At 45.2% G+C, this 27,524-nt stretch overlaps 1 protein-coding gene across 1 annotated transcript; it reads left to right on the forward strand.

Annotated features, from left to right (window-relative positions):
* NEK9 (NIMA related kinase 9) lies at positions 1 to 26,975 on the forward strand. Its single transcript, XM_027637785.1, has 22 exons — positions 1 to 271; positions 1,452 to 1,629; positions 4,605 to 4,660; positions 5,536 to 5,606; positions 9,433 to 9,538; positions 12,468 to 12,599; positions 13,530 to 13,640; positions 14,208 to 14,272; positions 15,178 to 15,228; positions 15,956 to 16,148; positions 17,347 to 17,491; positions 18,472 to 18,672; positions 19,083 to 19,129; positions 19,943 to 20,098; positions 20,483 to 20,591; positions 21,127 to 21,288; positions 21,665 to 21,835; positions 22,051 to 22,110; positions 22,663 to 22,853; positions 23,007 to 23,171; positions 23,857 to 24,069; positions 24,456 to 26,975. The coding sequence occupies exons 1-22, from the start codon at positions 80 to 82 to the stop codon at positions 24,576 to 24,578; spliced, it is 2,898 nt and encodes a 965-aa protein (XP_027493586.1). The 5' UTR covers positions 1 to 79; the 3' UTR covers positions 24,579 to 26,975.
* The last annotated feature ends 549 nt before the right edge of the window (positions 26,976 to 27,524 follow it).

Below are 27,524 nucleotides of genomic sequence, written 5' to 3' on the forward strand. Positions count from 1 at the left end.
GTCGTGAGCCGACATGGAACCCGTGGGGCCGCAGGGGCCGCGCTGAGGGAGCGCCGGGCCGAGCGGGGCCGCCGTCGCCATGTCGTTGGGCGAGTACGAGCGGCACTGCGACTCCATCAGCTCCGACTTCGGCAGCGAGTCCTCGGGCAGGGGCGGCTCCCGCGGCGGCGGCGGCGGCTTGCCCGGCGAGCAGGAGGAGCTCCACTACATCCCCATCCGCACCCTGGGCCGCGGCGCCTTCGGCGAGGCCACCCTGTACCGCCGCACCGAGGTAGGTGGGCTGCCCCGGCGGCGGGAGAGGGGCCTCGCTCCGCCGCCCCTGCGAAGGGGCCCGGGGCCGCTGTCAGGGCGAGCGGGGCGGTCGCCAGAGTCCGGTGCTTGGAGGCCGCGGTGCCCGAGGAACCGCAGCGAGGCTCGGCCCCTGGGGTGACCGACAGGCCCCTGGGTGACACCGACAGCCGCCTGGGTGACCGGCAGCCCTCACGGTCACAGCTCCCGGCGCCTCTCTGGGAACACCCCGGGTTCGAAGTGACAGCTTCAACCCTTGGTGTCCAGGGGCACAGGGTCTGGGGTTTGGCACGTTTGAGCACTGTCAGTCTCTCGGTCCCTTGAAGTTTCACAGGGAGATGTGGAGACTCTTCTGATGCTAATATACTCCTAATTTTTCTGTTCCTAATTTTTGTTCCAGTCACAGAAAACGTGGGGGCATCTCATACAGGTAACTCTCCCACGTGGTCAGTGTTTCAGCATAATCAGGGGAGACAGGCTGAAAAGCCAGTCCTCCTGTTGCTCCCAAGTGGTTTAATCCCATCCAGTTTCAATTGTAGTTGTGGTTTTTAGCGGCTGTCAAAGAAAAGTACTTGACTTAGTTGCCAAGGGAAGTTCTTTTTTTTTTTTCTGGCCACCCTGAGGTGTCATGGCTTGGGCAGTTCTAAGTGAAAGCTGTTCACTTAACAGATCACTCATAGCATGGCTGACAATGTGGGTGGGTCTAACAAGGGCAAACTAAATTTATTCTTGTTTCCTTGTTGGATTTTTTTCTTTAGGCTTTTTTTCTTTGTAGTATTTGTGACAGCTTATGGTCTTGTACAATATCCTGCAGTTATAAGGTTGGAAATACACTGTTCTCCCTTTATTGAACTGGAGTATGTTTAGTTTTTATTGAAATAAAACAAACTGTGTCTTTCCCTTGGTTTGGTGGTTTGTTTTTGTTTCCCCGCCCCCCTCCGAAGTGAGTGTTGGCCATCTAGAAAGATGGCTTCAGGCCATTGCTATTTCTAATGACAAACAGCAAACCTCAAAACTTATGTTGTGAAGAATATTTGTGTGAAATCTGTAAGAGACAAGAAAGTCTTTTACCTTCCCTGAAATTTTAATTTCCTGCTATAAAGGCACATACTGTTGTGTTCAGAGCAGTGTGTTTTTAATTAAAAGATGTTTTTGTGTTTCAGGATGACTCACTTGTAGTGTGGAAAGAAGTGGACCTGACCCGGCTGTCAGAAAAGGAGCGTCGTGATGCTTTGAACGAAATCGTTATCCTTGCCCTCTTGCAGCATGAGAACATCATCGCATACTACAATCACTTCATGGATAACACCACGCTGCTGATTGAGCTGGAGTACTGTAATGGTGAGATCCCTGCTCCCATTTACAAAGAGGCACCTGCCACATTTCTGGGTCGCCTTCCTGTAGAACTTGCAGGGAGTATCCCTGGGGGTATCCTCTGGGAAGCAGAGGAGTAGAGGTGAATTCTGCTGTGAACCTCCTTAAAAAGAGATTGAGAACCCTGTTGATTTGTGTCTCAGGTGCCAAAAAAAGAAATCCAGTAGTTAGTGCAGCCAGTTCAGGCAGCAGGTGATTTCCTGAGTCTTCTGAATGGCTGATGTAGTGGAAGAAGTGGGATATTGGTAATGTACACTTGTGGTGCACCATGCTATGCTGTTTTGGGTGGGCAGTGGGAAAAGACCATGAGAATAATTGAGCCTCTCAGCCAGTACAGAGCAGGGCTGTTTTTTGCAGTAGCGTCACTTAAATAGGTTTATAATTTGACAATTATAAATCAAAGCTTAAAAATCTCCTGTCGCACTGCAGTCAGGACTTTTTCCTGTCTTCTGCTTTCAGCTTCTATGTTTACTATTAAAACAAAACAAGACAAAAAACCAGCAATAAACTGGGTCCTTCTGGTGGTGGAGAAAATTTTAAAATTCCATCCAAAACCAGTTCAAATGGTGGTGTTTGGAGTTTGCAGGGAAAACGGTCCCAGCTGGGAGGGAGTGATAGAAGGGTTTGGTATGAGGTTCTGACTAGCAGCCACTGTTAGACAGCAGGAAGAGGAGGTCATGTATAGGTAATACTGCTGGAACACAATACCTGTCTAGAACTGCAGTGTGGTTCCTATTTGGATGAGTAAGACAGCTCCCCTAGTGAAGTGTCCAGTGTATGTATAGGGCTTGCGTTGTTTTGGCTCATCAGCAGAACCTGTTTTTGCTGGAAAAGTCTATCATCTTGTTATTGCCTTAGACAGGTTGTCTTCACTGGAACAGGTTGGGGAGCACAAGAGTTGTGCAAAGTCTTTTTGAAGGGTGTTAAACACCCTGGTTGGCTAAAGCTGGTTTTGCTTCTCTGCTTTTTGTTCTTATGCAGGGTGGAGTCCAGTGCAAGAGTAGGGGAATCTTGGCTCTTTGAGGCACCTCTTATTTTAGGGGTACTCTCTCTATGTGAGTTACTTATCTGCCCTAAAAAGACTGCAATGCTTGGGGCCATTATAAATTTGTTGGAGGGCACAGAGAGAAGCTGGTTAGGACTGATGTCTGTGAACATTTTTGTTAACGCTCTAAACTGTTTTACTTCAGAATAATAACCAAGAGATGAGTATACAGCCTGTGTTGCCTTAAGGTACCAAACAAGGGACATGAGAAAGAGGGAATCTTAGTTGGACTTATGCATAATGGTTCTGCCAGTACATTAATAGTTGTCTCTGTGACCTCTTTTACAGTGTACAAGCCCAAGATAATTTGTGAGTAATTTTTAAAGTAAGGCTAGACTAGTCACTGTCAGACACTTCCCAGAATCCAAAGGTTTTACTGTTTAGCTGGCACATCTCTTCTGAAGATCTAGAAAATAGTTTCAAATTTGAGTAAATGTTGCCCCCATTTTACAGAGCAGGAAGCCAAGTTATTGATTTATTTGCCTTTAGTTCCGTGTGTATCATGGTACCATAAGACTTGGATTTACCATGGGACAACATCAGTGAATACATCTGAAATAGATTTGGGAAGAAATATCCTATAAAATACATTCGTTGAAGAGAGAATAACATATGTCAGAATGTTAGATGTGATTAGATAAATAGTAAATGAATTTGATTTTTGTATATGTGTATTGGTTATATGAGTCAGGAGCTAACTTGACTCCTTGTGTAGGATTTTGGCAATGTCATACCTATCGTGCTGCTCTTTGGTTCAGAAAAGCTGCAAAAAAAGATGGGAAAAAATGAGAGATGAGGAACAGAATTGACTAAAAGCCTGCATAGTCTGAATCACTAGGAAAGAGGTTCATAAGAAGAGGCAGATGTGAATATTTTGGTTAAATTATGAATGTGAAGAGTGATTTGTAGATAGTTTGCAAATGTGAACATAGGGCAGAAAAAAGAAATGTTGGGAAGTTATAGCAAAGCTGAATGAGAAGAAATTAAGTGAAGAGAATCTTAATTAGGAACATTTTCCTAACAGGAAAGTCTGAAATAAGTTCCTCAAGGAGGCAAAGGAACCATTGTGATCTGCTTTGGCCAGGAAGCACTTGACAGGCCCATGGAAATCATACACCCAAAAGCTGTCTTCCACCATACCTGTGGGAATGGGAAAGGTCCTGGTGATCTGTTATTGTTAGGACATAATATATGATAATTGGGAATTGGAATAGCAACAGGATGTGATCAGAGATTTGGGATTTACTGGTTGGATGCTGATCTGACAGTCTCACTACCTGCAGCCCTCAGCATTGTTTCTTTTATCTGTCCTTGATTTTCAGTCTGCAGTCTTGAAATTATGAGGTACCCTCAAGATTCTTTGGTGGTGCTGCTGTTGTCAGTGCTTTGTGAATTCTGCATCCATGTATTTGGCAGGGCAGATGAAAGAGAGGCAGGTCAGAGCTGGACAGTAAGTCGGGAAAGGCAGTAAATGGTGCTTTCAGGGACTACTCTGACCTTAGAATTGCTTTATTTCTCTTTTTTTATTTATTTATATATAATGCTGAGGAGGACCATCTCACATGATTTGGTGTACAGGTTGTACATTTTACATACCCCAAGAAGCACTTACAGGTAAAAAAGTAGGGACTACTAGCCTAGCTTACTGATTTTCTTTTCAGAGTATAAATGGTGGTGTTAAAGAATCATCTCTGCTTAAGCTTAAATATGCCAGTGAAGTTCTTAGATGGAAGAACTTAATTTTGTGAGTACCGGTCCAGTTTAAGTGAAGAGTGCTGAGAGGGAGCTGTAGTGGTTGATCAAATCTCTTAGGGGATTTGAGTATTCCCAGCAGCACTTGAGCAAAGTAACTGCTGCCATTAACCTCTCTATCTTTTTCATTAACTTGTAATTACAGGGGGGAACCTCTACGATAAGATTCTGCGACAGAAAGACAAGTTATTTGAAGAAGAGGTAATTTGGACTGATTTGAGGGAGCAGAGGGGCTGACCTAATGTTCTAGGCATGTGTCTGGTTATTTGAGTATTTCTACAGAATTTTTTCCAGAATGCTGGTAGGGAATTTCTGTGTTTATCTGGGGGCTGGCACCCTTCCTCTCATGTTCAATATTGTGAGCATTTACGGACTGTCCAAAACTTCTTATACTTCTTACAGACAGTCAAAAAGGAAAATATATTTCCAAAGGAGGAATAATGAAAGAGAGCAGGCTTTCATCACCTTAACATCTTGGCAAACGTTTAACTTTAAAACCTCTTTCTGTGGTTCTTCCTAGTTGGTACTTGATTTCTCTCCCTTCTTAACTGTTTTGTAGGTTTTTTTCAGAGTAATTTCCTTGAATCTTTCTTGCTCTTTTCTTTTTCTTTATTTTATTTAAACTTGTTTTTTTGCTGTCTGCTTTCATCACATGCTGAGGTGAATAATGATTACACTTACTTGTTTTATATAGTGACTTTTAAGGCTTTCTGGCTCATGGACAATATTAAATGGTCAGAATCCATATTTTGGAGAGCACGACTGTAGGTGTTTCCCATGTGGTCATTAGTTGTCATTTCCAAGTCTTTTCACTTATTGAATTCTGTGACACTTGTCAAGACAGATACTATGAATGGCAGTAGCACAACTGACCTTTTGGAATACCTTTTCAGAGATTTCCAAAACAGGAAATTCTAAATTTTCATGCTCTTGAAAGAGCATCTAAATGGTATGGCCAGACCCTCTTGCTGTGCCTCAGTGTGACAGGTGTGACAGGGACATGTGGGGTTTTGTGGTGGGTTTTTTGGGGTGGTTTTTTTGAGCCTCACATAATACTTATATTCGTATCTGTGCAGATGGTGGTTTGGTATCTCTTTCAAATTGCATCAGCTGTGAGCTGCATTCATCGAGCAGGAATTCTTCACAGGTAAGTGAAGCAAATGCAGCAGAGGTAACCAGTGCAATTCATGGGTGTGAGTGAAGAACTCCTTTGCTTCTATGTTTAAAACAAGCACTGAGCTTCTCTCCAAAGTGTAGTTGGACTGCCTAGATGTTAAGTATCACTTCTGTAAAGGCATTTTGTTGGGCTAGAAACTCTCTTGTGATAAAGGTACAGGAAATCTTGTATTTAAAAATGGAGTTGCAGCTTTGTGAATAGAGTTTATCCATATAGGAAGGAAGTAAATTTGCCCTTTATTGCTATAGCACACAAATGATGTTTGCTAAAGTGTGTAGGAGGGGCAGTTACCACAGGCCAAAGGTACTTCCTACCTGCTTCACAATTAATGGCTTCAAGGCAATATGTACATCCCTCTATAATTCCTGGAGGATAACAGTGATGAAAACTTCGCGTTACTGCATTGCTGTAATATAACCCATACAAAGATTTGTCCTGCATTTGGCTGAATCTTATTTCTTTGGCATGTTATTTAAGGAAGTAGTCCAGTCTGTTAGCTGGTAGTGGTAATTTTTTTGACAGTGACTCTTGAGATTTTAATGTGTAGCTTTTTTGTTGCCCTTTTGTGTTTGGTAGCAGTAAACTTCATGGCTTATGTGTGCTTCAAGGAGGCTATGATGTTCTGGGCAGTGTCACACATGTAGACAGCCACTTCCAGCACAGTTGGATTGTGTGCTGCACTAAGTTACAGGCATAGCTGTGTGAGGATGTTTTGTGTAGGATAGTATCTTGGTTGCTACCATTCTGAATCTTTGGTAATTGGCAAGCCTTACTAATGAAGGGTTGGTATCCTATACTCAGCGAAGTAGCACTTGAGTTTTTGACCTGAAGCAGATGTCATGTCTGTTCTGCTTTGCAGTGATTTCCTGCTTACCACGTCTGGACATGCGTGGCCCTAAATCCTTCCATAATAAGGAATTGAGCAGTTACTCAAACGTTTGCAGTGATTTCCTTCTGCTGCAGACGTCAGAGTAACCCAGTACTTTGTGATGCCCCAGGTGGATGAATGCGAAGTGCTGCATTACTTGGTGTTATCCTGATTTACACTTGGAAGTTGCTGATGGTACTTTAGGAAGAAGAGTGTTATGAAGTGTTGGCCATGGGAAGCATGTCATACAGTGAGGGCTTCCTCTCCATTGACAGCCTCTTATAGTGATCTGTGAAACTACATATAGATTATTCTGTCGGGAAGAAAGTGTTTTCAATGAATTTTGGAGTTCAGCATTTTTGTGGACAGCAGCCTTTTGGTCTTCTGGGCATAGTATGTCATAGAATCTTGAAATCATTAAGGTTGGAAAAGACCTCAAAGATCATTGAGTCCAACCTTTGACTGAACAGCACCATATCAACTAAACCACATCACTAAATGCCATGGCCAGTTGTTTCTTGAACACTTCCAGAGATGGTGATTCCACTACTTCCCTGGACAGGGCATTCCAATGCTTAACAACCCTTTCAGTGAAGAAATTCTTCCTGATGTCCAACCTTAACCTCCTCTGGTATAGCTTGAGGCCATTTTCTCTTGTCCTGTCATTAGTTTCCTCCGAGAAGAGGCTGACCCCACCTGGCTACAACTTCCTTTCAGGTAGTTGTAGAGAGCAATAAGGTTTCCCCGGAGCCTTCTCCAGGGTAAACAACCCCAGCTCCCTCAGCTGCTTCTCATCAGACTTACTCTCTAGACCCTTCACCAGCTTTGTTGCCCTTCTCTGGACATGCTCCAGCATTGAGGTCAATGTCTTTCTTATAGTGAGGGGCCCAAAACTGGGCCCAGAACTCGAGGTGTGGTCTCACCAGTGCCAAGTACAGGAGGACAATCATTTCTGTGGTCCTGCTGGCCACGCTATTTTTGATACAGGCCAGGATGCCACTGGCCTTCTTGGCTACCTTAGCACATTGTTGGCTCATGTCCGTAGCTGCCATCCAGGTCCTTTTCTGCTGGACAGTTTTCCAACCACTCTTCCTCCAGCCTGGAGCACTGCATGGGGCTGTTGTGACTGAAGTGCATGACCTGGCACTTCGCCTTATTGAACCTCATACCATTGGCCTCAGCCCATGGATCCAGCCTATCCAGATCCTCCTTGCAGGGTCTCTCCTACCCTCCAGGAGATCAACACTCCCACCCAACTTGGAGTTGTCTGCAAACTGACTGAGGGTACATTCAATCCCCTCATCCAGATCACTGATAAAGATATTAAACAGGACTGGCTGAAATACTGAGCCCTGGGGAACCCCACTAGTGACTGGATGTGGCACCATTCACCACTGCTATCTGGGCCCAGCCATCCAGCCAGTTTTTAACCCAGCAAAGAGTGCATCTGTCCAAGCCATGGGCTGCCAGCTTCTCCAGCAGCCTGTTCCTGCACCTCTTAAGATTTCCTTCTTAAAGTATGTCCAGCCTTCCTGGACCCCTTTGTTTTTAAGAGCAGTTTCCCAGGGACTGTCTGGACCAATGTCCTGAAAAGGCCAAAGTCTACCCTCCAGAAGTCCAAGGTAGAGGTTTTGTTTACTCCCTTCCTTACTTCACCAAGAATTGAAAACTCAATCATTTCATGGTTGCTACCCAAGACGTCCTCCAGCCGCTACATCTCCCACTAGCCCTTCTCTGTTTGGAAACAGCAGGCACTGCCCCTGGTAGGCTTGCTTACCAGCTGTGTCAGGAAGTTGTCTTCCACATGTTCCAGGAACCTCCTGGACTGCCTCCTCTCTGCTGTGTCAGGTTTCCAGCAGACATCCAGCAGGTTAAAGTCTCCCACAAAAATTAGCGATTTTGACTTCAGTCAGCTGCTTGTAGAACATCTCACCTGCCTCTTCATCCTGGTTGGATGGTCTGTAACAGACTCCCACCAGAATGTCTGCCTTGTTGACCTTCTGATTCTCACCAATAGGCGGTCAACCTTATCACTGTCCTTCAGCTCTACAAAGTCAAAACACTCCCTAATGTACAGAGCCACCTCAACACCACACCTCTCTTTCCTCTCGCTTATGAAGAGCTTGTAACCATCCACTGCAACACTTCAGTCCTGCAACCACATTTCCACGATGGCAACTGTGTCATAGCTTTCCCGCTGTGCAATGGCTTCCAGCTCCTCCGGTTTGTTATCCAAGCTGTGTGCATTGGTGTAAATGCACTTCAGCTGGGCTATCCATTTCATCCCCAACACTGGCATGCTGCCCCCAGGCTCATCTCTAGCAAGCCTGGTCTTATCCCCTGCTCCCTTCAAACCTAGTTTAAAGCCTTCTTAATCAGCCCTGCCAACTCATGGGCTAGAATCCTATGTCATATTATAAAGAGCTGTTCTTGAGGGGTAAGGACGTTATGCTTAAGTTCTAGAGTGGCATCTGTTTCACACCCTCCATGTGTGTGTTTATATTTGCATACATACATGTTCATATTTGCATTTATGTTTTTAGTGAGCTCAGCGACTTCTGGCTTGGGTCTATTTATAAAACCAGGAAAAATAAGACCTGCTTCATGACCTTCATACAAGAAGAAACGGAGAGGAGGGAAAGAACTATCTTTGATCTGTGGCCTTTACATAGGTTCTGAAGACTGAGCTTTTTAAACTGTGTTGTATTTGTGTGGGAAATGTGATAAAACATGTATAACTGCAGTTACTGCCCTGGTATTTGGGGTAAAATTGCCTTTGGAGAACTCTGTGTGTGTGTATGTGTGTGTGTGAAGGCAAGTGCTGGCAGAGTAGCAAGTACTTCATTTTGGGGGAAAGGTATAGTAATGTGTGGAAGACTGAACTCTGGAAATATATTTGAGTGTTTGCATTTCTTTTTCTACTTTCAGAGATATAAAGACATTAAATATCTTTCTAACCAAAGCAAACCTGATTAAATTGGGAGACTATGGGTTGGCAAAGAAGCTGAACTCTGAGTACTCTATGGCTGAGACTGTGAGTATCTGCCTTCTTCACAACACAAACTGAGTTTTGTTTTTCTTTCATCTCTGCATGCCTTGCAGAAGACCAGGGATGCTGTACATTCTTGCTGCTTGCTTTCTCTTATTTTCCTTTCCCTCTCCCTTCAATTTCCCTCAATGTTATAGAATCATAGAATTGTTTAGGTTGGAAGAGACATCTAAGGTCATTGAGTCCAACTGTTAACCCAGCACTGCCATGTTCACCACTAAAACACATCCCCAAGTTCCACATCCACACTTTTTTTTTTTAACACTTCCAGGGACAGTGACTCAGCTGCTTTCTTGTCTTGTTCCTGTACTTGACCACCCTTTCAGTGAAGAAATTTTTCCTTGTATCTTGTCTAAACCTCCCCTGGCACAACCTGAGGCCATTTCTTCTTGTCGTGTCACTTATTACCTGGGAAAAGAGACTGACCCCCACCTTGCTACAACTTCACTTCCTAACTTTATCTCATTAACATTGGCATATTTGCTGATGTGTTACAACCTGCAGTTATCCTTGCTCCCAGATTACCTTTTGGAGGTCTGTCTCTCTGCAAAGCAGCAGTAGACTAAAGATAGGTGCCTCTGTGGGCACAGAATGGTGCCAGTGTAGCTGTGCTAGAGAGCACTGCCCTGCTTTCCCCTAGGTATGGTACTTCCAAAGGTGAACCTGTTTAATATGAAGGCAGTGCTGGCTGAACATACAGAGACAACAGTGTAGTCATATCAGAACAGTGCACTCCTTCTGGTCTAGTTAAAGCCAGTTTAACAAATAAAATTAGTTTTGTCATGCTGCTGGGCTAACAGGTAAATTTTGCCTCAGGTGGATCTGAAATAGCTTGGATGTGCATGCCTGACATTACCCTGTTTCATAGGCACATCTCCTATCTCCTTAATATTCAGTCTCTGAACTGAATTGCAAAGAAGCAAGAAAGGCACTTACAGTGCTTGGTATGGTTACCAGGTGTATGGTTTATTGGTAATGCTGCTGGAGAGGGGCAAAGCTTTGTAGGAGAGATTAATTCTACCAGAAGGCTGTCAAGCTTTTCTTTGTTCCAGACCCTGCCAGAAAGCATTTTCACAGCCAGAGCTATGAGCCACAGCTATGCCTGTATTGCAGGCACCTGAAAGGCTCAGCTTGGATTTCCCAGCTCCATTAATTTCTGTAGTGAGCGTTAGGCTTGGAAAGGGAGACATTGTCTGGAGCTCCTATCTCCTAAAGGCCTTTATTATAGTTTGGGACACAAACCAACTCACACTTCCCCTTACCAAGCTGTATTATTAGATTTAACGCCAGGTGTTGGTGTTCTGCTAGGATGTGTAGTTAAATATTTGCCAATCCTCCTTCAGAACATGAGCACTATTTTGCAGTTGCACAGTAAGTGGTAATTCAAGGCTACTGCATAAAGCTGTCGCTGAGCTGCACTGCAGCAAAACCACTTCTGTTTCATCACACTTTTCATGGCCTTCTGGCTTTCAGAAAAAATGTGGTCTGTGCTGTGAATTTCAAGGTTTGTTTTTGCCTGTGTTGGCTGTGGTCATCTATACCTACACCCACGAGCATTTTTTTTCCTTTTTCACATATGAAAAATTTTGAACTATGCACTTTCAGCTGGATTTCATTCTGTATATGCTGGCCATGTTCTGGGCTCATTGTTCAATTTGTGATCTAATGACCAGTGGCAGGCTGGAAGTAATTTTTTGGGAAATAAGTGCAAAACATGTTGTCAGTATTTGTAATTGTAACCGTAAAATTGTGATTTTGTAGAATGTTTACATCTTGCTTACTAAACACTGATTTCTTAACTTATCATTCTTTCTCCCATTTACCAAGAAAGATAGAGAAAATATGTCTGTGTCTGATAGAAAGGTTACATTATCCTTGGCTTAAAAAGGGTTTGGGTGCAGTATCCTAGTTCTCTATGTGATACTCCAGCTGTCTGGGCTTCTAAACCTTCCTGTGGCTGGGACTCACAGAGCTCTGTAGCTATCACACCCTGTAACAGGAAATGGAAGGGAGATGGCAGATTCTGAAAGTGCCCATTAGGTAAACAGTGAACTGCAAAGGCTTTGTAGCCCTTGGAGGTTTGCTGAGAGAGTTGAAAAGAGGGCATCTATAAATATTTCCCCTTTTTCTAAATTGTGTCTTCCTCATTTTTCTGTCTAGTTCCTTGCTAAGGAATGAGCTTCATTCATCTGGAAGCTTCATTCTTACATCCTTTACCATGTTTGTTCTGTGTCTTCTTGTGACTTTGAGCTATGCCACTATTTCTGCAGTACCTGGAGGCTTTCTGTATTTGGGTGCTGGGTTTTGGATTTTGTGTTTTGGGGGTGTTTGTTTTACACCAATTGTTCAGGAATGACCACTTCTGAAGTCAAAACCTTTCAGGTGAGACTCCACCCAGCTTTCTACATACTGACCCAAAAGTAACTCCTCTGAGACAGAGCAACCTTTGTCTTGGCAGTGTCTTGTGATCAGAGAGGCTTCATAGCCATAGGCTGACATCTGTATTTGAAAGCTTTGCTGGCTACCTTTTCCTTCAACCTCTTGTTAGAGTTTCTATATGCCTGGTCAGTATGTAAGGCCCTGATTACTTCTAAATGTAGTATGTTTAAGAGAGGGGCAAGTCCTTGCTGTATTCTCATGACTGCTCTGTTGAGAAATATGTACCACATTAGGATCTGAGCAAAGAGCTGTTTAGGATCTTTTAAGAAATTCAGGAACAGGCTTGTGGATAAGAAGGGAAGAATTGTGCTTGTTCCCACCCCTCCAGAACATTGGTGGAGTGTGTCACTTCAGTGCTGTGTCAGAGCAGTGTCTAGCTCAGATGCTTATAGTCCTGTGTGAATGTGATGGATACAGAGCTCCTGAATTGAAGGCTGCTGGGTCACTTCTGATTTTTAAATGTTATTTTTCCTAGCTGGTGGGAACTCCATATTACATGTCCCCGGAACTCTGCCAGGGTGTGAAATACAACTTCAAATCAGATATTTGGGCTGTGGGCTGTGTCATCTTTGAGCTGCTTACTCTGAAGAGGACCTTTGATGCTACTGTAAGTCTACCAACCAGGATGGATTAAGTAACCTTATTTTTTTTCATCCTAAGATTCACACTTGGCTCATAGCTTTCTTAAGTCATGTTTTTCTTTCATTGTTGTTTAAATCTGCTGATTAAGGGAACAGTGGCCGAGAGTGACAGCTATAGCCAGAGAAAATGCCTGCATGATTTTCCTTTGTGCAGATCACCTTTCTGCCTTCATGCAGAAGCCTCTCTGGCTTCTGCCAAACCCATCCTTGTCTGCAGCCCAGGTTTACCAGATGCAGAATACAAAATGTGCTAATTTGTATCATGGTTGCACATGAAATATCTTTCTCACTACAAGGCAAAAGTTTGTGATTGTAGTCTTCTTGCTTTTTCTGCATTACTAGGTGTGAATTTTCTGTGTAGCATTCTGTAGCAAAAAGTTCCAGCCTTCCGATTTTATAGGATCTAATCCTGTTACTCTTTCTCAAAGCTTGGTTGCAAGAAATGTCTGGTCAAGCTGGCCTGGGGAGGGTGAAAGGGAGCATTGCTGGCTGACATATGTGATTTACCAGCTTGTGCCATTAGATGGGAAAAGCTGCTAGTTGCCATAATGCAAGATTTTGTAACCCTGAAAGACACGATGTGAAAATACCATCCTTCCCTGACTTTCTCTCAATATGCTGCATAGGAGATTCCATGCAGAGAGAAGCCTATCCTCCCTGCAGTGTTGGAGAATTTGGTGGGAAGCTGAGTCTTGTCACCCAGTCCTGGTTATCAGAGGTACCATTTCTGCAGGAGTTATAATTAGGTTTCTAGGGAACCCGCTAGGCAAGGAAGAAGAGAGATGTGTCCTGATCAGAGATGGAGGAAGAAAATAGTGGTGGTCTATAGCATCTCTCCCCATTGGACACATTGTCCAGTTCAATTCCCTTACAGCTGCTTTCTGGCTTCTGCCTAGAATCCCCTGAACCTTTGTGTGAAGATTGTACAGGGAAATCGCGCCATGGAAGTCGATTCCACTGTCTACTCCTGGGAGCTGATCCAGATGGTGAATTCCTGCCTTGATCAGGTTGGTGAAATACTTTTTAATTTTCAGACACCCCTTCTCAGCTGCCTCAGCCATGGAACTCAGGGCTGAAGGGGAATGACATGCCTGTTTCAGCATGTGGGTTGTCGATGCAGGGTAATTTTTGTGAGGCCTGAGGCATCACTAGTGCTGGGCTTTCTCCAGTCCTCTGAAAGCATTGTCTCAAGATGCCATTCAGTCCTACAGGCTCTGGAGGGCTGCTGGCTTTACTCTGAGGGCAGTTATTGAATGGGCTGGCAAAAGCACTTATTTTTGAATGCAGTGCTGTCAAGGTGGGAGTATCATCTCAGTAGTCTCTTAGGGTTCTGCCTTTCCATGGGGAATTAATTTTGTGAAAGCAAACATAGTACCTTCAGAGCATGGACGTCCCTCCTGCACATCCATGGCATTTATCCCTATTAATTCTAAATATTTTAATTAATTCCTTTCCCTTCTGAAGGTAGTCAGGGAGGAAGGTCCATGCAGACTTGAATGAGGTCTTCTGGACCAAGATTTTATTATAGATTACGAGTATTTCCCAGAGAATTACTGGTTGCTTCCTTCTTTCAGGACCCAGAGAAGAGACCCACTGCAGATGAATTGCTTGAACATCCCCTTCTCAGCAAACGCAGGAGGTAATCAGATGGTCTTGCCTGAAACCTGGGTGGGTGTCAGGGAAAACAGGAGGATTTGTGCGAACTAGTGAGGCAGTTATTGAAGTACTTCATCCTCTTTAGGAGAGGAGTGCATTCTTACAGTCTTGTCTTCTGACCTGATGTTCTGTTGGTGCATGGGTAAGGTGGGAAAGGTCTCTACATCCTTTGTCGTGGAAGCTGTTGTACTGAGAACCTTGAGGCATTCTTTTCTGAGACCCTTTTGAGGAATACTGGTTCCCTCTCTTCAAATCTCTGAAGGAAGGGTCTCAGAGATCCTCCTATGGTCATTGGAAAAAACCATTTTGAATATATGTATTCAAAATATCATGCAGTATAGCGGCCCTCACTTTCTCCTTTTGTTGCCTCCCCCTTTGGGAGAGATTTGCATTGAAAGCCCATTTTAGCTTAGTTTGACCATCAGCCTGCACACACTGTCTTTTTATGAAAGGTGGACCATAATTCTGGGCTGTTTCAATCCCACATTGGTTGCTTTGGGAACAGCAGACTTTGTCCTTTATACCAATATTCTTTTACTTGGTGATCAGCAAAGTTTGAGTTTGGTCTTGCTGTTTGCACTGTTAGAAGCCCAAATCCTGATAATATTTAGCCATTTATGGTTATTCCTGTGCAATATGGGTATTAGTTGGCCATATTCTGTTACATATGTAGTTTGTTGCCCTCAACTCTTCTCGAAGTTTGTTAGCTGTGTGGTACATTACTTCTGCCCTAGTTACTGTGTATTGCTGCAAGCTGGCAGCTGCCACATTTCCTCCAAGAGGGAGCAGCACTTTATTGGAAAGGAAAGCAGTCCGTGTGTGCTGCCTGTCAGTAAATTGCATTGGGTAGTGTTGCTGTTTCCTAAAATGCTTTTTCTCCTTTGGCAGGGAAATGGAAGAGAAAGTCACGCTGCTTAATGGGCCAAATAAGCGACCAAGGTAATTATTTAGACATGTGTTTGAAAGGAAGTATGGAGAGAACAGCTCCCTAGAGAGGAACTTTGCTCCAAGTATTAGCCTGAGACAACTGTAATGGAATAGTAGTTTAGAAGATCACTGAATGCCAGGAATTTGACACAGTTGTTACATGGTTATTGTCCCATGTTTTACTCTGCCTTTTATATCCTGCTAATCCATAAGGTTAGAGCCTTACCTCAGCAGGTCCCATCCAGCTCAAACCTGTACTACTGAGGAGGTAATCTTTACAGCCTACATATCTAAGATGCAATGTAGATCACTCCTTTCACACAGATTCCCTTCAGCAGGAGGAATATCACTGTCCAAATGTTGACTATTAAAGTATCTTCCATAAAACTTGATAGAGCGGAGGTTTTCCACAGTTCCCAGCAAGGAACTGTAAGCAGAGTTGCTCTGTGAAGCAGGTAGCTTCTGTGACATGTATAGCTGGTTTTCTGTTATTTGTCAGATAGAATTTGACCAATTTTTCCTCATAAATTTGGAAGTACTATCACTATCTGAGCACTTTATGTGAAGTTGTCCCAGTTTATGGGTTGTTCAGTTTGTTGGGAGAACAGTTTGTGGAAATAAAAACCATGAATGGTTGTGAAGAGGAAACTGCTAGACAACAGTAGGAAAATGAGTGATGACAATGAATGCAAACTCATTATTAAAAGCACGTGTGTTTTATCGGGGGGGTCTTGTGCAGGTCAAGTACCATGAACGAGGCTCCCATTGCAGTGGTGACTTCGCGCACTAGTGAGGTGTATGTCTGGGGGGGTGGTAAGTCCACCCCCCAGAAGCTGGATGCCATCAAAAGTGGCTGCAGTGCGCGCCAGGTGTGTGCTGGTAACACTCACTTCGCTGTGGTGACAGTGGAGAAGGAGCTCTACACCTGGGTGGTAAGTGAGAGAAACTGCAGGAAGGGGGTAAGGGTGGGAAAGGAGAGTCCAGGTCCACTGCTGATCATTGACAAGCCTCTGAGAATCAGATGGGCAGGAAACTTGGAAAGTGAGAAATCTGGTTGTAGGGGACACTGTGAGGCCATCTGAGTTGGGACTTACCCAAGTCTCCCCAGGCAAGTGGGTTATGGAGAGAAGTTTTCCACTGTGACAGGAAGGGTATTGGAGACTGTGCACTTGAGGATTGTAGGTAGTAGTCTTGTAGGCCCAAACACTAATTCAAACATCACTTCATTCCTTTCCTGACTACTAGAAATGCACTGGAGGCTTTGTGATGCTCTGTTGGCTTTGCGTGTTTTTGAGGAGGGTTTTCCAAGATCAGAATAGGTGGAGTGACCTTTTTGTAATATGGATGTCATCTGTGAGGCAACTTGTGGATGAAAGCAAAGATGTCTTATACTAAACAACTCTGCTTTTTATGATGAATGGAAGTTCTGTAATAATTTAGAGTGAATTAAAAGTGTTGGCATATAATGCATTTTGAACAACACTTGAAACATCTCAGGCTTAGATGGTCAGTGACGTGGAGGTATTCTGTATTTCCAGGCTTCCATGAGCTTTTGTATTGATTATACAGAATCTGTTAAGACAGATTAGAAAATACTGGTAGGTTAGTGAGAAAAGAAAGAGATCCAAATGGGAGGAGAGGAACTTGAAGTAATTTGCTGGATCTCCTTGCAGGAATGGCCACTGAAAAGTTTCATCTGGCTATTACTATTTTAGTTTTAGTTTCAACACTATTTGGTTTGTTTTTCCTGCATAATTGCTAGATCAGGCCATTTCACATTATGCATTTCTTTGCAGCCATTAGGATTTAGAAAAGTAGGTCAAAAAGCTGAAGGATGAATTTCAGTCCTGCAGCAGAGAGGGTTCTGTAGCCTTGCAGGTGAGCAAGGATTCCTCACCAGCTGGTGACCTGAGACTGGATCACTCCTTGTTAGAGCATAACTGCCTGGAAGCCTGTGCTACCATTGAGAACATTGCCTGCTGTTGTGCCACATAGTCTCTTCCCTAGAGTAGCTACCACACTTTCTCATGTTCCTTGCTGTCTTCTGTTGTTTGTTTGAGGTGCTGTAACTACTGGCACCATCTCTGGGGTTGTGGATATGTAACCTCACTAGATATTTCTGTCTTGCAGAATATGCAGGGAGGCACCAAGTTGCATGGGCAGCTGGGACATGGAGACAGAGCTTCTTACCGGCAGCCAAAGCATGTTGAGAAGCTTCAGGGAAAAGCCATTCGCCAGGTGTCCTGTGGAGATGATTTCACAGTGTGCATCACAGGTGAGAGCTGGAAGTCCTTCAGCTCAGACTGTTATGGATGCATTGGCATTGACAAGTCCCCTCACTTTGCAGTGCTGTGGAGGTGTTTGCCTTCACCATAAGAGTAGCAGAGCAGCTTTGTGCACAATGGAGAAAGCCCCATATGTTACTCATCACTCAGTTTTGAGGATGGTGTTAACATTATTACATTTGAGATAGATCAACATTATTACATAGAGGAAGATATTGACTCCCAGGAAGGATGGATGTTTTCCTAAGGATGTGCTTGCTCCTTTTTAGTGATGAAGCTGGGTGTTTAGTACAGTTCCTTGTGGCTGTGCAGAGTCCCTGCTTTTACCAGTGAACGTGTTGCCTCCATATATGCTCATACGAAAGACAAAATAGCCTGCCATCAAGAATGTAGATGTGTTTCAAACTCTTTTTGGACTGTGTAGGGAAAGAATCATCCAGTGATAAAAGAGGATGTGTGTCTGGGATTTGCTGTTCAGTTCAGAGTACTTGAGTCCTGCAAGCTGCCTCTAGTTCTAACCCTGCTCATACTTTTAGAGATGTGTTAGCTGTGGTGTCTCTTATGGAGGAAGTTGAATCTGGCTTTACTCATGCAAATGATTCTCAACAAGGTAGTTTCAAGTTTATTTTGCCAGTGCTGGAAAAGCAGAGATTTTACAGAGAGAAGCTTAGAATGCTTTGTGTGGTGGTGAAGTGACATAGGGAGCCACAGGATGAATTTGTGGGTTTCTGTTAAAGAACTTGGCAGGTCCAACCAAAGATTTTTTGACACTGAAATAGCTGCAGGTTGTCATGTAAGATCATTCATCTTAACATGACCAAGAAAGGACTCCTTAGTATCCTGATAACATTCTTGTGCACTAAAGAGGATGATTGCAGAAAAGAGGTTGCTCTGGCCATGTCTTAAGAGGTTAATATGCAGCCCAACACAAGCTCTGTGTGCTGACTAAGCTTTCCTTTGTGTCCTTCAGATGAGGGCCAAGTGTATGCCTTTGGCTCGGACTATTATGGATGCATCGGTGTTGACAAGGCTTATGGCTCTGAAGTGCTTGAGCCCCTGCAGCTGGATTTCTTTCTTACTAACCCTGTGGAGCAAGTCTCATGTGGAGATAACCACGTGGCAGTGCTGACCAGGAACAGAGAAGTGTACACGTGGGGCTGTGGAGAGTACGGTAGGTAGAGTCTCCTCGAAGCCTGAAGGCACTGGGCCTGCCTGCCCAGAAAGTGGCTTGGTGCAGGTGTGTCATGCAGCACCTGGGTGAGGGTTGCCTGTATCCCCTGGGGGAAGAGAACATTGTTTATTTGGGGTTTTCTTTCCGTGTAAAACCAGGGATTGGGAGACTGAGCCTTTAGGACTTTGCTCTGGGAGGCTCTAGGGTGCCTCTTGGCTTCCCTGTGTGTAGGACAGTGGTTCTATGAGTGGGGTTGGACTCCCTTGAGGATTGGTGGGTGATGCTTTATTGGTGGTTTATAGTTCTGTAGGGAGATTCTTTTGGGACTGTGCGGAGACAATACCAGTTCTTAGGGATGGGGTGGGCACTTTGTGAGGCCATTTCTAACTGCAGTGTTTCCACTCACGCAGGGCGCTTGGGCTTGGATTCAGAAGAAGACCACTACACCCCTCAGAAGGTAGAGCTATGACTACTTCTTCTCAAAATATGCCTGAATATAAATCCAAATTAGTTGCTGTTTGGAAATATTAACTCTGAGGCTCAGGTGTTTTTTCTGAGGTACCATAGAGTTTGTGAGGCTTTTAACTATGCTTCCTCACTTCATTTTGCTTCATTTCCCCATAGAGATCATGGCAGAGGGGCATACCACTCCCAAATCAGACAGCATCATGACTTAAAGCTTCATTGCTATGGATCTCCATGATTGAACTAGAAAAACTAGCTTGATGTTGTGGAAATCATAGTGGGAAATACCAAATGGCATACCTGGGGTCTGTAGAGGAAACTCACAGCAGACTACTGGGAGTCTCTGAATTTGACCTAATGAGTTAAAGATTAGTTGAAAGTAAAACCCTGATGAAATACAATGCTGGGGGTAATTGAAGTATTCTAACCTATTGGGGCTTAGAAACCTATAAAGATGTGCCCAGAAGCACAGTATCACACCCACACAGCACAGACACAGCCCTACTTGCCTAACTAGGTCTGGTGCTTGTAGACCCCAGCTGACCAGGATGCCTGTGTACCATGTTTCTGGCTCCTGTGCTGGTCACTGATGTCTGCCTTGAATTTCCACGTTGTGACCAGAGTTTCAGTATGTTCCAGACTTTATGATCTTCTTACGCTTTCATTCAAAATAACTTCATTTGTTATTGTCAGTGTCCAGACTAGCTGTACCACTGCTTTAACCCTGTATGTTTTCCATGTGCCAGCTTCCTGTGTAGTAGGTGTTGGGATTTTTATTTTCTTGGGATATGTTTCTTTCACATAGGTGGATGTTCCAAAGACCTTAAACATTGTGTCCGTTCACTGTGGCTGTGACGGAACTTTCTTGCTCACCCAGACAGGCAAAGTCTTGGCATGTGGACTCAACGAATTCAACAAGCTGGGCCTGAATCAGTGCACATCAGGGATAATCAACCATGATGTAAGTGCATTTGGATCCCTGGCTCCAGCTCCCAGCAGTCAGTATTGTATGGGGAAATGGAGGTCCTGTGACAAAGCGTTCATTAGCTTCGTGCCAATTTCTTAATTGCAGTCCAAGACAATGGATACTGGGGTTGTAGGAGGGGCAATTTGTTCCTCAGTTTCCTGTCTACCCTGTGGGCTTATGTCAGATCTGAGGTAATGAAACAGAGTGCGCTGCTCTATGGTGATTTAGCCAGCGATATGGATCCTGGCAGTTCTTTACCATACCTGTGTTGGGACTGTCTAGGTTTAATGTTGTCGTCTGCCAGGACCTACTTGAGGAGGTCTTAGCAGATAAATGTGTTATCTTTCACTCTGTGCTTACCCATGTGTGTTTTCTCAGACATACTGTGAGGTGCCATATGCCACTTCCCTCACTTTGGCCAAGCAGCTGTCTTTCTACAAGATCCGTACCATTTCTCCAGGGAAGACACACACAGCTTCCATTGATGGTGAGCTCTCTGCGTTATGAAGTGAATGCTGGTTGCTGAGTTATGTTACATCAACTTTGCCCTTGACAGAAGCCAAGAGGTTCACACTGGGGGTTGTGTTCTTGGTAGCAAGGCTCATGCCTGCTCCCGGAACACAAGATTCCTGATTCTCAGCAGTGTTGTTTCCTGGCCAGCTGAAGCAGCAATGTCAGCCTTCCGTTTTTTAAAGGGGAAAAAAAAAGTTTTGGGAAGACTCATGCTCTGGGCTAGTGGAGGAAACATTTATGACCAAGTCAGGCTTCGCCCAAGTGACATCAGTCAGAGGGCTGTGAGGAGTCTCAACGCCTAGCATCAGAAAAAGGAAACAGTGGGAGAAGGAACTGGGGAGATATTTCCAGGCTGAACCCATTCCTCTTGGCTGGCACTGTCCCCTTCCAGCCTGGCTGGCTGCTCAGCAGAGTCCTTCCTGGTCATGGGCTGTTGCTCATTCTCTGTATGCATGTCTGCTTCTGACATCGGGCCCTCGCTGTGACTGTCTCCTCATTCCTCCTCTCAGAGCGAGGCCGCCTCCTGACCTTCGGTTCCAACAAGTGCGGACAGCTTGGTGTTGGGGACTATAAGAAGCACCTGGGAATTAACCTGCTGGGAGGCCCCTTGGGGGGTAAGCAGGTGATCAGGGTTTCGTGTGGAGATGAATTCACCATAGCTGCTACTGACGGTGAGTGGGTCTTTGCCGAATTGTGGTGGGTTACTTTAAGCTTGATCTGCAGGGTGGTTAACTGGCTCCCACTGAGCATTTCCTAGACCACCCCCACGGCACTGTGTTGAAATAAATAAGTACTCCTAGAATGGAACTGTCTTTCCCCGTTAGTTGTCTCAGTGCAGCACCAAGTATTTGCTCTCCCTGGGGCCGCAGAGTGCTGACTTAGTGGCTGCCTGTTAGGTTTGTTGTTGGTTTGTTCTCCCACTGGCAAAATGGAGCTGATGGATTAGATACTTTGGGATAGCATTAACAGCAGAGAGACTGATCCTTACAGCAATTACATGCCAAGAAGGAGGGAGGGAATTGAGCCCCTGAATTTCTTTTTCCTCAGACAACCATATCTTTGCTTGGGGTAACGGTGGGAATGGGCGTCTGGCAATGACATCGACTGAGAGAGCTCATGGCTCAGATATTTGTACCTCGTGGCCTCGACCAATATTTGGATCATTGCATCATGTTCCAGACCTGTCCTGCCGTGGCTGGCACACCATCATCATTGTTGGTAAGTATAAGTTTAGGATGAAGGTTTGGGATCTTGTTTATGATGATGTATCCCTTGCGAGGACCTAGAGTATAAATCCTGCTCGGGAACAGGCCAAATTGCTGAGGGGAATGTGGGAAGCTGCTCTGAGCTATAGGCCAGCAACACTGGATTTGTAGGAGTTGTCTTTCTTTCTATGTGGCACTCTAACTGAAACCATGCTTCTCTCCTTGCAGAAAAGGTGTTGAACTCTAAAACAATCCGATCCAATAGCAGTGGCCTGTCCATTGGTACTGGTGAGTAACCTGCCCTGGGGAGCTGTAGTTTAAGTCCTTTCAGTGATTAGTTTGAGTGGATGCAGTCTGGGACTGCAGCATAGTTTCTCTGTGTTTGAAAGGCCTCACAGAAGAGCTCAAAGGGAGGAAATCAAGTCGGTGCTGTACATGGGAAGGGAGGGCCCAAAGCCTAGAAAGCAGCAATTGAAACAGAGGAGAAAGAACATGGTGCAGAGATGCCTTTGTAGTTGTGGAACTTCAATTTTACAAGGAAAAGCTGAGAGGAGATCATTGAAGGGAGCTGATAAGGGAAGCTGATAAGGTAGCTGCTGGAGAGTTGGAATCCAGTTTCTGGGACTTGTGGGGTGGCCGTGGCCAAGAAGCCGCAAAAGACTGCTTCACACAAACCCGTGTGGGGAGGCCTGCTGGGAGTGTTGAGGGAGACACCATTATCATGTGCCCTCACCATGACCCTACAGCACAAATTTATGCATCTTCTCTGCTCCAGCTGGGGTTTGGCAGCAGGAATAGCAGAGGTGGGAAAAGTATAAAGTTTTCTCTCTTGTTTGCTAGTGGCTCAGAGCTGCACAACAGGAGGAGGAGAGGAAGAGGATAATGAACAGGAAGCAGAAACCCCGAACCCCAGTGGAGGCTTTCGGGGAACCATGGAAGCTGATCGTGAGCTGGGGGGCTGGATCAGCACCTCAGAAGCTAAGGGAGGCAGCAGTGCTGACAGCAGCTCCTGCCCTGGTTGGCTGCGGAAGGTAACGTGGTGTCTCAGAAATGCCTTTAAATGGGGAGCCCTTAAGGCCTTGCTGCCTTTTTAACCACAAGAGGGTGTTGGTGCATTTGTTGAGAAGATGAAACGAGCTGCAGGAAGTTGGCAAGGCCTAACAGTGCTGCTTTTGTGTATCCAGGAGCTGGAGAATGCTGAATTCATCCCCATGCCTGACAGCCCCTTTCCTCTGAGCATGGCATCTTTAGAGCCTGAGAAGGAGACTCTTCCTTACCAGAAACTTCAGGGACTCAAAGTAGCCTCTGAGGAACCTGTTGGATTAAACAAGCCCAAAACGGAGCCCTGGGTAATGTTATCCAAGTGAATGCTTGGCTAAAAGCTCTTGGGGACCATAAATGGCAATGTTTGAATTATGGGGAGAGCTGGAAAGAGGCTGTTGGATTGGCCTAATTCATCTGGATGAGGAAAAGAGGGCTGATGATAATCAGAGATGATGCTGCAAAGAGAACAGTTCACAAATATCTAGAACACAATGCTGGGGCTTGGTCAGATTTAAAGTAATGAGGCCAGTTCTGTGGAAAAATGTCGTTAATGCAACTGGAAAAAAAAAGAGAAGCCAAGGGCCCAGAAGCCTACCAGAAGATAGAAATTTAGAAAGCTGAATTTGCTGTGAGATAGGAAGAAGAACTGATATAGAAAATCACTGAGAAATTACAACCTGTGAGACTACCGTATTCCAGGAGTTTTCTGTGCCAAGAGGAGGCACAGATCCCATGTGTAGGGAAAGGGGGTTAAACCAGATGGATTTTGGTGATAGGAGAACAGGAACAACTTTCTCAGTAAAAGGAGGAAGCTAGTGATTTTGTACTAAAGATAGAATGACTAGTAGCTTGCTAACCTTGTCTACTAGAAGTTTGGGAAGTCAGGAAACAAGCTGGGATGACATTCTGGGCACGTTTTTTTTCCTGTGGCATATACAACTCTTGGCCTTGCACTCAAATCTGGCTTGACTTCCCTCCATGTCTCTGCAGCCTACTTGCCTGAGTCCAACCTTGCCATGTGGTGAAGGGAAGGATGCATCTCCTGTGGCAGGCTGCATGTGCAGTGCTCTGCAAGTGGAGGTGACGCACCTCCGAGGCCTGGTTTTACAGTGTCTGGAAGATCAGAAGAAGCTGCAGCAGGAAACCATTCGTCTGAATGCCCAACTCCAGCGGTTCTGTAGGGGGACAGAGGGAATGCAGCAGGTGAGCGTCCGTCACTTGGGTGCACATCCATGCTCAAGGTTCATCATGCTCCTGTGTAGATTGTGGAGGCTGTGCAGAGGGAAGCAGCTCTTAACAGCCGCCTCTCCTAGGGCAGAATGGGAGACGGGGACTGAGCAGCTTGTATGAGCTGCTGATGCTGCCTCTGGTAGTAGCAAAACAGGAATGAAGCCAAGAAGGAGTTTTCTGTGAGGACAGCCCATTCTTTGAGGGACTTGGGATTCCTCTTTATATCTCCTCATGAGAAGGGATGGGTAGTCAGAGAGTCCCAAATGGCTGTGGAGAATACAAACTGTGCCTTGTATAACTTCTAGCTTTTTAGCTGCTAGTCCTAGAACTGTTTGGGCAACTGCTGCGTGTTTTGGCAGGTGGAGGTTCATTCCAAAGGAACACAGACAGCCAAAGAGGAGGTGGAAGTGGATCCGAAACCTGACTTGGATTCAGATTCCTGGTGTCTCCTGGGAACGGACTCGTGCCGCTCCAGCCTCTAGTCTCCTGAGCCCACTGGGATCCATCTAACTTCACAGCACACTAACCGAATGCAGAGAGCGGCTTTCCTGGCTTCAGGTCACTCGCAGACAAGGAGCGAGGCCGGAGGCTCCAGAGCAGCACCCATGTACGTTTGATATGAACTAGGAGTGAGTTTGAGAGGGGAAGGGCCCCTGAGCTCTAGGCCAGCTCAGTGATTGAAGCAGCAGCAGCTCCTCTTTGTATACCTAATCTGTCAATTCTACACATGAGGCAGAACGGCCCCATTATGGCAATGGCTCCAGTAGCAGCTTGTGGCCCTTTCATTGTTTCACTGTTTTCTGGGAGCTGCCTTTGGGACCCCAGTATTCATCACTGCACCTCTAGATGAGAGGAGGAAACATGTTTTGTACTGAAGCTGGCTGAACCCTAACACTCGCCACCTTCACTTCAGAGGGGTGAAGGGCTAGGATCCTCTCCCTACCACATGGTAAGGCCCTGCCGGTGAGGCTGCTTCCTTCTGCTCAGGGGCAGAGGGACCAGCGAACGTCTCATTCTGGAGGCAGTGGAGATGTTCCTCTTAGGGAGGTAATGGTAGACAGTATGTCCCCTGGCCTCGAGACACAGCTTCTGGTCATATGGCTGTGTCCACTGGTCTGTGTAGACAGAGTTTAAAAGGCTTTGTTCTGGGCGCTGAGGGCTTTCCAACTTGCAGGCAATGCACCAAGATGAGTGAATCAGGTGCCGTTTCCCACAGCAGTAGCAGGGACTGTCTGAGGTGGGATCTCTAGTTCTTGGTTTCAGACCACCTGCTTTCCAACCAGATGCCAAGTGTCTGGCTCTCAGACTAAGTTACCCATTTTTTGCTCCAGCTGTTCAACTTGGTTTGGGTGCCAGAGTTTCTGGTTTCTTGGCACAAGCCTGTAGCTGCTCCCTGCTTGGCTTCTTTTCTGTTCAGCCCCTATGCCTACACTCTCTGTGAGTGTGGGAAGAATCTGTGTTTTTCCACTGAAGTGTTTTGATGAAGCTGGAATGCCGTTTCCTACCCAGAATAGGTCATTAATGCAGTGGTCACAGTATGCAGCCTTCCCCGATGACCATGAATGATCAAATCTCTGTCTGGAATTCACCTTCCTTCAAAAAGTGAGAGGCTTTCCCAAGAAAATTGGAGATGGGAAGAGGTATGGTCTGATGCTCAAGATTTCCTTATTTTCTGTTAGAGAATGAGGTTAACTTTATTCCCCTTAAATTTGTTAGCAAACTGACTTTCTAGTAAGCTTATGGGATTGGTAGGATCCCTGGGAGCAGCTAGCTTCCCCTGCCTTACCTGAAGCCTCTAAGGAGTCCTGAGTTCCTCTCACCTTTGCTGTGAGAGTGGGGTTGTGATTTCATCAGGCTTAAAACATCCTCATCAATGGCATGCTACTAGAATTGCCTTAGGTCTACTGGAGGTGGTTATCCTGTCACCTCTGCTAGACTTCTTTTGAGAGACTGTTCTGGGGAATTCAGCACTCCCCATTTGTCTCTAGAGGTGGATACCAAACCATTTGCTTGTAACTTAACTCCTTAAATACTTCTTTGATGCCTATTGCTAGTGTCTTGGAGCTGAATCAAGTGCATTCTCTCCAGTGCAGTGTCCAGGGCGAGGATCATACCAGTGTGCCTGTCTGTTGCTACCAAAGGCAGAACAGGAGGAAAGCCCTCCTGGGAGGTGTGAGTGTCAGGCACCCTGGTTCGGCCACGGCGCTTGGCTGCCCTTGTGACTCTGCTCTCCTTTCCCCCCACGTGCCTTGGAGCCAGTTCTCAGGTCAGGGTCCCAGCTTGAGGGTTGTTGGTCACATTGCAGCAGTGCCTTTGAGGAGTGAAAAGTTGAGCCTGAGCCATGTCCAATAAGCAAGCACCAAGCTGATGGGAGTCGCTCTCCTGCAGTGCACTGCTATCCTCATTTCTCAATGCTCTGCAGTTGGGAAGCTAGGTGCACAGACTGGATTCCCCTTGGATCTAGTGGAGGATTAGGGTTCCTGACAGAGGATGCCCTGTGCTCCGCAATCTCATATGTGCCTTAGAGGATTCACGCTATCCAGGTTGTGCCTGTTACAGACCACAGATTTCACACCAGCCAGCTACGCAACAAAAAAAGCAGTTTAAAGCCAGCACTTTCGTCTCGGGCTGAATACGGAAAGGCAAGTGGGCAGAAGTGCCTTTGAGCAGTTTCAAACCCTTTTTGCTTCTCCCCTTCATGCAGTGCTAGCTCCATATGTGTTGGTCTCCTGCTAGTGTTGCTCCTGAGTTGTTATAGTGGAACACAACTTATGTGTGCTCTGACACTGGCTGAAAACTAGTTTGTCGTTGTCTTTTTTTGAAAGGTTAAAGGGTGGAGTGGTTTGGAGTTTCTGTTTAAATAAATGTTTAAACTCATACCCCTGTGTTTGGAGTCTTTTTCTTGGGGTTTTTTGTTTTTTAGTTTTTTTTCCCAAAAGAGTAAAGGGAAATATGCATATAGTCAGCTGGCTTCATGGCATTCTGGTTTTTATTATTTTCTTTTGCTTATATAGAAAGAGGGCCAAGAGGCTTACAGGTTCTTTGCTATGGGAAAAAAAAAGTCTGTTTCTGTGTCCCTTCATTAAAAAAACCCAACGAACCAACTCTTTTCTCATACTGCTACATCTCCGCCTAATGACGTCAGGAGCTTGTGTGTGTGTGTGTGTGTGCACATGTGTGTATGTGTTTATTTTCACAGTTTGAGTGCCAAGTAGGGAAATGAGTAACAGGAAGAGAGGCTCAAAAAGAAGAAGTACCTGTTTCTCTCAGAACAGCTTCTACTGAGCAGTAAGGCCTACAGAAGAGAGAACCTGCCTGACACCTGCTCAGCCAACAGTTCCTGCACATTGTGCTTAATGCCTGTCACTTTTAACTTTCATCAGAGTTTTTATTAATTGCGAAATATCTCGAGAGGCAGAGCAGTGTTA

The sequence above is a fragment of the Corapipo altera genome, unplaced genomic scaffold (assembly GCF_003945725.1).
Source record: "Corapipo altera isolate COAL_440 unplaced genomic scaffold, ASM394572v1 23, whole genome shotgun sequence".
NCBI lineage: Eukaryota > Metazoa > Chordata > Aves > Passeriformes > Pipridae > Corapipo > Corapipo altera.